The sequence below is a fragment of the Vespula vulgaris genome, chromosome 2 (genome assembly GCF_905475345.1).
Source record: "Vespula vulgaris chromosome 2, iyVesVulg1.1, whole genome shotgun sequence".
Taxonomy (NCBI): domain Eukaryota; kingdom Metazoa; phylum Arthropoda; class Insecta; order Hymenoptera; family Vespidae; genus Vespula; species Vespula vulgaris.
This window is the reverse complement of record NC_066587.1, coordinates 16,767,850-16,778,586: the sequence shown is the minus strand read 5'-3', so window position 1 is coordinate 16,778,586 and position 10,737 is coordinate 16,767,850. Positions and strand designations below refer to the sequence as shown.

The window sequence follows — 10,737 nt, the reverse complement described above, 5'->3', positions numbered from 1 at the left end:
AAATTTTTGCTTTCGTATCTCTTATACATGTCGAATAGAACAAATAGAAATTTTGGAAATATCTTCCTTATCAAGAAATCTATATTATATATGATATTACTGCACACTTAATAAATATCTATGAGTATGTACATATATATGCTTTCATACATTCCTCGTTGATTTCTTATTTTTACACAGAACGTCCATTCGTGCCAATTAAATCCTAAATTCATTATTTAATATTATGCTTTCTTTTTTTTTCTTTTTTTTTTTATAATACTATGCTGCATTTTATGCAATTATACGATAGATACTCTACTTGCATTGTGTTAGCCATTAAAAATACCTTTATATAAAAGTACAGTTTTTTTTTCTTTTTCTCTTTTATGTTAATGCATGGTAACACACAGGTAGTCATTATCAATTTTTTCCAATCGTTCTTCTTTAATAATCGATTACGTTTGTCAATCTTCGTTGGAAAGAATGAGCATTGGTAATGACTTAATAACAAAAAAATATATGTATACCTATATAATAATAAAAAAGAAAAAAAAATAGAAAAAATATCAAATAAATATCGATGTCCTTTTCGAGACATATGCATTCTATAAAGGATTGATTTTGACCACTTGGTGGTCGATACACCTGGCACGTTAGAAATTGATGGTAGCGTTAAAAAATGTTTTTATGCGCATTAGATGCGCGAATATATTTTCATTTTCTTCATTAATTTTACTAATTTCATTTCTCGATACCAAAAATTACGTTGTTACGCATCGATTAAACTTTTATATATCAAGTTGATCTTTTTTTTTTTTTTTTCTAAAAAAATGGCAACACGTTTTACTCTCATTATCTGAACTTTAACTTTATAGGAGAAGGGTCAATCGCATTCACGCATTAAGCTTAATATGTTTCACTATACAAGAAAATCTATAAACACTACTATGTTTCCAATTATTTCATTTTTCTTCGTTCTAATTGAAACGTTTGATTTTTTTTTCTTTTTTCTCTTTTTTCTGTTTTTTTTTTCTTTTTTCTTTCTGTAATCTAAAATTGTCATTTTTTCCTTTTTTTTTTCTCTCTTAAAGGACATTCTCGTTTCGATGAACATTCTTCAATTTTCAATAATCATAGTCTTCTCATCGTCATCATCGTCGTCGTCATCATCATCATCATCATCATCATCATCATCACCAGCATCCAGTTGAATCGAACATATTCATTTACACGATTCTAATTTCTATTTCCCATAACTTTCATACCCCCCTTAAATTACGGACAATATCTCGTATAACAATCTTAAAACGTCTGTAAAAAATGGATACACTGTGACTCCAAAAAGAGAGAAATCTACAAATTGAACAGGATTTTCTATTAAAACATAGTCCACAGTTCCTTTAATATAGTTTATGAAAATATCCTGTAGGAAAGAAGCTCGAAAACGATTGTCGTATAGGTTTATAATGCTTGGAAACATAGAAAAAAAAAAAAGAGTATTCTAATCTTGATATAACATGTAAAATATATTCATTTTGGATTTCTGAAAATCTTTTTAGGCGTACTTTTAATAAAAAAAAAAAAAAAGAAAAAAAAACGTCCCGTAATTTTATCCAGAATTAATTAACGTTAAAATTAATTAACGAGCATGTATTAATTAGAATGTCGTTAAAATTTGCAAAAAATATTTGTCTAGAATTTAATCTCGTTATATATATTATATTTTCACGATTATTGTCTCATTGTCATTTTTCTACTCCAAGATATATATCTCATCTTTCGCCAATTGTTTTTTTTCTGTTGTTTTAAGAATCAATTGTAAGATATATTCTTCAAAGGGAATTGTTCCCTTTGAATAATACTACAATTACGTTTGAAAGAAACGCTTTCATTATGACTCGTCCTTTTCAGAATACTTGGCCATTTCATTACGAATCCATGGGACGTATTTCGGTACATAGGCATAAACACCGGGTAATTTTGGCCGGGCACAATCTATACCCCAACTTACAATGCCACCCACGAACCATTTCTCTTTGTCATCTTTGTCTTGACATAACAGAGGCCCTCCAGAATCGCCCTTCAATCAAATATACACTGTTTTACTGTTTTAATTATATTTCAATCGCATATAAAATATACTCTTTAGATTGTATATACATGTAATGAATAGCACAATAAAAAGCGCTTGTTTGAAATAATCGATGGCTTATGCGAAAAGAAGAAAAAGAAAGAAACAAAAAAGAAAAAAAGAATTCATTTTTTTATTTGTCTTTGTTTATGTTTTGTGTTTGCCTTTTTTTTTAAATTTACCTGACAAGCATCCTTCCCACCATTTGGATAACCAGCGCATATCATACCGTCTGTTACATTCAATTCCTTGTAAGCCAACCACATATTACAAACATCTCTGTTTAAAACAGGAACTTGTACCTCATTTACAGCCGGTTCGTATTCAGCTTCTATAATTAATCGTCTTATCATTCCGAAGTTGATCCAAAAATAGAAATTTTTTTTAACATCGCTTTATACAGATATATAACGAAAGATGTATATCGATTCGATTCAATTTGTATATTTACCGAAGCATTCAATCTTATTTACTCGATTATTCGCTACGAGAAACACTTTGCATTTTTAAAGCCGACTCTCAATCGATTTACTTTTTCTAGAACGCTGCAAGTTGATTTGTTAGAGTACTTACCCTGTGTGTCGTTCTTCTTACCCCAACCAATTACTGTGCACAGTGTCGCAGGAGCAAGATTGGTTGTAGCGTTTGGTAGACATACTGGTCTCAAATGTTCATGAAATTGAACACGTTTTTCGAGCTGATAATAGACAAAAATATCGTTTTGATCATTTTAATTTTTAAACATTCAATAATAATTAAAAAATGTAAATTTAATAAACGACGATTCGAGATATACCTGACACAAGGCAACGTCGTTATCATGAACGACACCTAAACTGTAATCAGGATGACGAATAACTCTCTTGATCTTTAATTTTTGACCAAGATAAGTGTGACTGTGTCTTCTGGTAATACCTAATTGAATAGTCCAACCAGATACATCCGAGAGACTGTAAATATTTTTTCTTTTTTCACAAATTTTTAATTACAAGTCAATTCGTCGGACGAGATATAACAATTGTATTAGAAAAGGGGTCTCTTACTTTCCAACGCAATGCGATGCCGTTAAAACCCATTGATCGGAAATGAGTACGCCAGCACAGTAAAAAATTTGTTCGGGTCCACCCAAAAGTGCTGCTAAAAAGGGCCAATCACCTGGGGAGGATTCTACGCCACCAACGATTCTAGTTTTAACGTTTGAATTACCATAAAGCGGATATCTCCTGCCACATGCTAAAAACAGAATTTTTACAAGGCAAACCATTATTTTACACATATATCCGATCATTGAAATAAAATGTTACAATAAATATTTTGAAATTCACCGTATTCGGAACAAGTGAGTTTTACTGTCGGATAATCCCCATCCTCCTTTACGCACGCTTGAAATTTTTTCAGTAAACTTCGCTTTGGTGTTAATCTCCGATACTGGTTCGATTCATTGAAGGCTTGAATCGTTGTTAGGTTACCATCTTTGGTAGAAAAAGTCGATGAAAGTGCGACACTAAAAAATATCAAATACTGATATATACAATGGATTGTAAATAACGACAAACTATAATTATAAAAGTATTATTTAATAAAAGTCTAGCTTTGGCTAATTCGTTAAAGTCTAATCAATACGTTTTCAACGATAACAAAAGAAAAAAGTAAATAAACATTATTTTCATGAAGTATAGTAAAAGTTGGTGTAATATAATAAATCATATTTATAAAAATATCATTTATATAATAAAAATTGATAATTAACAAGTAAGTTAAAGCCTAATTGATCTGGTTTACGTGATAAAAAAATAAAAAAAAAAAAAAAGAGAAGAAGAAAGAAAGAAAGAAAAAATAAACAAGTAAATAATTCAACCGCATCGTCTCTTCCACGACGTATAGTAATGTAAAAATATTTCTTATAATAGAACGAGAGAAGAGCGAGAAGGTGTGGAAAAACGTTGATATAGAGAGGATGGAAGGTCGATAAGTCTTACGTGTAGCCTAGAAGGGAACAAATAGCTTGGGCGGTGACGTGCGCCTTTGGTGGTATACAAGCTGGCATAAATTTGCCCATTTCTGCGTGGTAAACTTCGAGAAGTCCTTTACCGATGTCGCCATTTTTTTGGCTCAATTTCACTGAACAACAAAAAATATTTATATAGAAAAAAAAACCCCTATGGTATTTGAATGTTAATTTTTAAAATAATGTACGTAGATGTTCGAAATCTTCTTTATTTCATCTTAAATTTTAAGATTAAAAATACGAAAAAATAAGAATAAATAAATAAACAAGAGATCTTCAAAATGATCTTACGACAATAACGTTCGTCCTGTCCCCAAGGACAATCCATAACTCCGTCGCAAATATGACTAGCCGACATGCATCTCCTTTCGCCGCAATGTAAAGTAGCCTTTGTTTGAGTATTCTTCGACAAAGTAAATTTCCTTTTATCTCCTTTGTTGCTATTATTAAACTTTGGCAGAAAGATCGAGCCACACTCGCCACATCCGATCTCGTCGCTGTGATCGGCGCAATCTAAATGACCGTCGCAGAGCCAATCAACCGGGATACATCGGTTGTTGTCGCATTGAAAACCACTGGTGCATACTGTAAACACACAAGTGCAATTCTAAAAAAAAGGGAAAAAAAAGAGAAAATAGAAAAAAGCGAACAAAAAACGAACCAATATAAAAATAAAAACAACAACAAGAAAAAAAAAGCAGACACTCAATAATTCTTTAAAGCATAGATTTTCTATGCTTTGTAAAAAAAAATAAAATAAAATACGATGAGTATCATTTTGAAAAATATTAAAAGAAAAAAGAGAGAGAGAGAGAGAGAGAGAGAGAGAGTATATGTATGTATAATAGTATTTATCGATTTTAATCTCGACCACATTCACACAAAACATTCCACTAATCTTTGAAATTCTTTTAACAATTTTGTTTGATTCACTTCTCTTTTTTTCTTTCTCTCTCTCTCTCTCTCTATTTTTCCTCTTTATTATATTTCATTTCGTTTCACTTTATTTGATAATATAAAAAAAAAGAAAAAAAAAATATCCTGAAAAAACAGCGAACAAAAAAAATTAGTAAAATGATATCAAATAGACTTATGTTTCGCAAATCATAACGATGTAATTAGTTGAAATGTTGCCGTGAGTCGATTTGCATATTCACGAAAGGAGGGTTAGGAGGAAGAGTGGAAACATAGCAAAACCACCACTTCTAACTGCGGTAACGTTGCCTAGCGAATATAATCCACTGTGCGATAGTTTAATATGAATTTAAAATCTACCTTCTCATGCTATACTAGCTATACTCTAACAGCAATGTATTTCTCTATATATTTGTGTGCAAGGAAACAACATGTGTTTGCAAAAGCCATCGTCCATATACTTATCTATGTACATATATATACATATATATATGTATGTATGTATGTATGTATACGTGCATATATTTTTGTAAACACAGCTATGAGAAGCTTACTAAAAATATCCTCTACGTAGATATTTTTTTCTTACAAAGATAAATTTTTAATGAAGTCGCTTATAATTATTGTTTTTCTTTTTTCTTTTTTTTTTTTGGATTTTTTTTCTTCCCCAAAAGCCGTCGTGGTTTTCATGCTCTTAAAAAAAAATTAATAAATAAATAAAAAAGTAAAAAGTAAAAAACGGAAGGATCTAGATTGCGTTGAGAATTAATAAAAGAAAGAGAGAGAGAGAGAGAAAATGTTGATCAAACGATGGTGAAAAGGAGATAAACGAAGAAAGAGAAGGCAAGGATTAATTGCAAAGAGGGAAAGGAAGAGAAAGAGAGAGAGAGAGAGAGAGAGAGTAGACATTGAAATTACTGAAACTCTCTGATAGGCAAACCTTCGATAGTCCCTGCACACTTTAAAGCCTTAATTAAGCGTAGACGCAAATGACTCGATTTATCGTTGCGAGTCGATCTAGAACACCGATCGGCCGATTATTCGACGCGAAAGACCATCCTGCTATTCTCGATCAATACCTACCCTCTCAATCCCGGCAATGTTTGCTTTAGCAATTGCAACTCGTGCAGCACTACTCGAACGTTCTCCACCGTTTCATATTTTCTACCTATTTTCTCCCGTAATAGAGTGAGGCCAGCGTATTTTTAAACGATTTTCAAATAGGTACTTTTTATTATCTACTACTTCATGTATTGTTAATTTATATAAACAAATAAATTCCATACATATATATTGTAATTTAAATATATAGAATATTGTTTTATGCGTAAGTGTGCATAATAATGTCTATAATAATGTATTTAAATTTATATATGTATAAATACATATATCTATTGATCATGTAAAATATATATAAAAAAATATATATATCTATTTATTTTTTTAAGTAAAATTAATGTATATTGGATGCATAATATATTTCAATGTAAATTCTCTTTAGAAGCTCAGAGGTTCTCTGGAAAGTAATTACGAAACGTTACCGTTGTCCATTTATATTAAGGAAAGTGTAATCTCAGTTGGTATCGGTTTTGTTTGTGGTGAGCAAGTACACGCTATAGCGAAGCAATTTTGGTCCCTGCGAAAGCGTTACCAAGTAGAATTCATTAAACAGTTACAAGCCGTGGTTTTAAGATGAAAACGTTGTATAAGCGTTATTGATCTCGTTCGGCACACCTGTTGCATTAACTACGTTAAGTATGCGTACGAATTCTATACGTTATCTTTTTATAGAGAAATATAGATACGTTAATTCAAAAAGATATATGAATTTTCGATTACTTTCAATTGATTCAACAAATCGAATATTATTCGTTCTAACGAATCTAATCTTTAATACAAGTGATTACATTCATAGGATTTTTAACGATACAAATGTCAAAAATTTTGTCATTTTTGAGATTACTACAGACACGTTTAACAATTGTTAAGTTGAAAAATAAATGTGAATGTAATCACGTTTCATTCATCAGATTTATATAATTGTTAACATTGCAAAAATGTATAACAATTTGTAATTTTCATAGATTCATGCTATGTAATTTTCACGGATCGTTAAACTTCCTTTTGTAAATAATCAAATTTGATTGTCAGAGATTTTAAGAATGTTTGTATTTATTTTGAAAAACTCAATTTTCACGCCATTGTCATCGTGAAATTCTCTTCTAGGGAAATCTAATTGCCAGAGATGATACTCCTCCATTTTATTAAAGCCCTTAAACTCGGAGCTGTTATAATCTCGTATGCTGACTGACTGCTCCGTCAAGATTATTTTAATCCTCCGCTTATCCAACTCTTAATCGAGGATTCTTTGCTCTTTCTCCAAACTAATCTTATCGAGAGCGTAAGGTTCAAATATTTTCGCACAAAATTTTTCGAAAGAATGGAAAATCCAAATATTATAAAAGCAAAGATTTAATGACCGATAAAGAAAAATTGTACAATTTTGATCGTTTGATCGAAACGATTGTCCTCTTTCGAACTTCGATCAAGCTTATTAGATTTATCGTAACACTTACCCGGTTTCATAGCTCTCGCGTTTGTTTCTATCACTTCAAAATGGCCCACGCATACATCTGGATTATCGTTTTCCGGAAATAGATCACATTCGAGATAATCGGGAAGTGACAAGCTAAAGACTTCGAGAAAGAAACCACACCGCCTTTTAGTTTCTGTAAAATAAAAGAAAACAAAATAAATACGTAGGGAATAATTTATTCGTTTAAAAAAGTTCATCGATCTAAATAAATCATTTGTATTATTTTTCATTCATATATTAATTTCACATGGACATATGAAAAGTAATTAAAAATTATTTGAATTAAATTTATTTGCTTCTTCGTTTTGAAATTTATTTATCTAATTCGTATGAAGAAAAAAAAAACAAACAAACATACATAGGAGATAATTTATTTGTTTACTTATAAAAAAAATCCATCGATATCAATCTTGCAATATATCTTTCAAAAATATCATATACGTATTTCATGTGAAAAATAATTCAAAAATTATTCCAATGAAATTTATTTTTTAATATTTTTGAAATCGGATTTATTCAATTTGTATACACGTATGAACAAAAAAATAAATCAATCGATCAAAATAATTCCAAACGTTTTTTTTTTCTTTTGAAATTCTACATTCGATTTAACATCAATGTGAAAAAATAAATAAATAAATAAAACAAAAATAAACTTACCAGAACAGAGACTACGACAAGGTCGAACCAAGTGGCCACGAGATCCACATTTCGGTACAAAGATGCTGCATAAAAATAGAGCTGCCAATTCGTAACATCTAACGTCTACGACAGATTTGTATAATTGCAATTCTTGCTGAGCGTCTCGTTGGCCGAAATTTCCCATGTAATTTGGAAAGATCGTGAAGTTGTAAGGTATCTGTAAAATATAAAATCCCAATGTGAAATTCTCTTGTAGTTTATCAATGACAAAGTTTACAAAGAGCAAATAATTGTTCGTTGATTCGTTTGATCATTCATGTTCGAATCAAATAAACGGAAAAGATAAAAATCAAACAATAAATAAATAAACAAAAAAGTAACAAAAAGAAAGTAATAAAAAAAAAGAAAAAGAAAATAAAATAATATTTAAAAAAAAAAATAAAGAGTACTACACTAGCAGGGATTTATTCGATCCTACACAATCGACATACATACATACATACATATGTATAGATAACGTATATATATATATATACTCATACATTCCGTTGTAATTCCCAGCTCTTTCGAAACGTACCGCGTAAATATCGTTCCTAAAACCAGTCGTTTTTTTCGCCGAGTACGCCGATTATTCGGCTGAGTTGCTCGTTCACGTAGCACAGGGATGACGCGAGAGTCGTTTTATGAATTTTTAATGGGAAGGCTTTTCGCGAAAGAGAGAGAGAGAGAGAGAGAGAGAGAGAGAAGAGAGAGAGGACTAGGCAAAAGGTGACACTTGAAAAAGGGTCGACAAAAAAAGAAAAAAGAAAAAAGAGAAAGAAGGAGGAAGAAAAAGAGGAGGAGGAGGAGGAGGAGGAGGAGGAGGAGAAAAAAGAGGATAGAGGAACATGAAAATTTTATTTCAACAACGGAAATGTGAAATTATCGTTGAAGAATATCGTTCAAGACGTCACACGCGCACACGTGCACACACACAAATCTATATTTTGAAAACGATTTAAAAAAAAAATTTTTTTTTTTAATAAAAAGAGAGAAAGAGAAAGAGAATAATGTTATAAACGAAAAAAAAAAAAAACAATTTGTAAAACAATTAATCGAGGAATTGCCATAATACGTAAAAATAAATTTATCTACATTATATAAAGAAGTTTCGAATATTCCGAAACATATTTCTCTCGAGGCGTATTTAATTTGGTGTGTAATATCGTCGCCACGTCGCGTGAAACCCTGGAATCTCGCGAATGAATTCCGTCGGAAGACGTTGCTTGCGATCGATTAAAGAGGATGGCTACACGGTTCCGTTTAGAACTCGACACATCGGCCACTTTAAATTACGCTCGATAAAAGATTATTTTCGTATAATTACGTTTAAGATCAACCTCGAATTGCTTTCCACCATTGCTGTTTCTTCGTGTCTTAATTAAGACCATTTTATTTCGTCTTAAGAAGGATGGAAGAAACGAAAAAAAGAAAAAAAAACACGAAAAAAAAAGAAAGGAAAAGGAGAGAGAAAAAAGGGCCGTCACGTGAGCCGTTTTTCCCTCGTTTAGCCAACGTCAATTAATTTCCTTTCACGGTACCGAGATAATCCAAGGAATTAGTTGTTGAAAGTTCTTACACGTCTCTCTCTCTCTCTTTCTTCCTCCACGTCATCCTTGATTATGCGAATGCACGTCGTACCATAGTAAAACGAAATACGAATTTCTTCTTATACATAATGGACATCAAGCTAAATAGCAATAATCCTCTCGGAAGTATCTGTCTTATTTTATTGTTAGTTAAATGACCAAAAAAGCAAAAAAGAAACGGAAGCAAATTTCAATTTTGCTCCAAGAACAAAATTGAATTATTTCAAGAGAGCACGTGTAACGGGGCAAAGAGCTTTGCTTTTTGTTTTTTTTTTTTCTTCTTATGATCATTTATTACGGGATTTCAGGATCAAGATGAAGATCAAGACGATTCGAGTTTGAAAAAAGGAAAGAAAAAAAGGAAGAAAAAAAATGGAAAAACAAATTCTTTTAAATATAGCAACGAATAAGACGGATATTTATTTAAAATGATTACTATTTAACTAAGTTAATCCTGTAGATAACACACCAATATTTCTTAATTACCTTGTGATATTGACAAAAGTGGACTATCACTGGTAAACAGACACCCGGTGCAGGATTTTTCTCTTCGTCTTGCGGTATTATCGAACGCGTTGGTTCGGTCACTGTAATGGCTCTCGTATATTCCGTTCTATTCTCGAATCTTATGGCAGTTTCAGGATACGCTGTGTTAAATGAACAGATTAAATCAAAATTAATTGTATTAATTATACGAGGATTGAACGAAAAGTTATGGATTATACAATTTTATAATCTGAATTGGATTATGCAATTTTACAATCTAAAAAAAATGTAACATGAAAAAGTGTAAAATTAAGATTTTTTTAAATAATCCAAATACATTTGGGTAGAT

At 31.0% G+C, this 10,737-nt stretch overlaps 1 protein-coding gene across 3 annotated transcripts in view; it reads right to left on the bottom strand.

Moving 5' to 3' along the window:
* Positions 1 to 708: 708 nt before the first annotated feature.
* The window catches only part of LOC127073075 (uncharacterized), a 28,023-nt gene continuing 17,994 nt past the window's right edge, over positions 709 to 10,737 (bottom strand). For 2 of the 3 annotated variants that reach the window (XM_051014118.1, XM_051014119.1), the window contains 11 exons: positions 10,389 to 10,549; positions 8,293 to 8,491; positions 7,613 to 7,765; positions 4,413 to 4,706; positions 4,093 to 4,234; positions 3,439 to 3,617; positions 3,157 to 3,346; positions 2,910 to 3,078; positions 2,687 to 2,810; positions 2,296 to 2,444; positions 709 to 2,062 (listed from right to left, as the gene is read on the bottom strand). In XM_051014118.1, coding sequence (XP_050870075.1) covers positions 1,874 to 2,062; positions 2,296 to 2,444; positions 2,687 to 2,810; positions 2,910 to 3,078; positions 3,157 to 3,346; positions 3,439 to 3,617; positions 4,093 to 4,234; positions 4,413 to 4,706; positions 7,613 to 7,765; positions 8,293 to 8,491; positions 10,389 to 10,549 — 1,949 coding nt within the window. In that variant the 3' untranslated portion in view covers positions 709 to 1,873. The remainder of the gene's footprint in view (positions 2,063 to 2,295; positions 2,445 to 2,686; positions 2,811 to 2,909; positions 3,079 to 3,156; positions 3,347 to 3,438; positions 3,618 to 4,092; positions 4,235 to 4,412; positions 4,707 to 7,612; positions 7,766 to 8,292; positions 8,492 to 10,388; positions 10,550 to 10,737) is intronic. The other variant, XM_051014120.1, reaches the window with a different exon arrangement.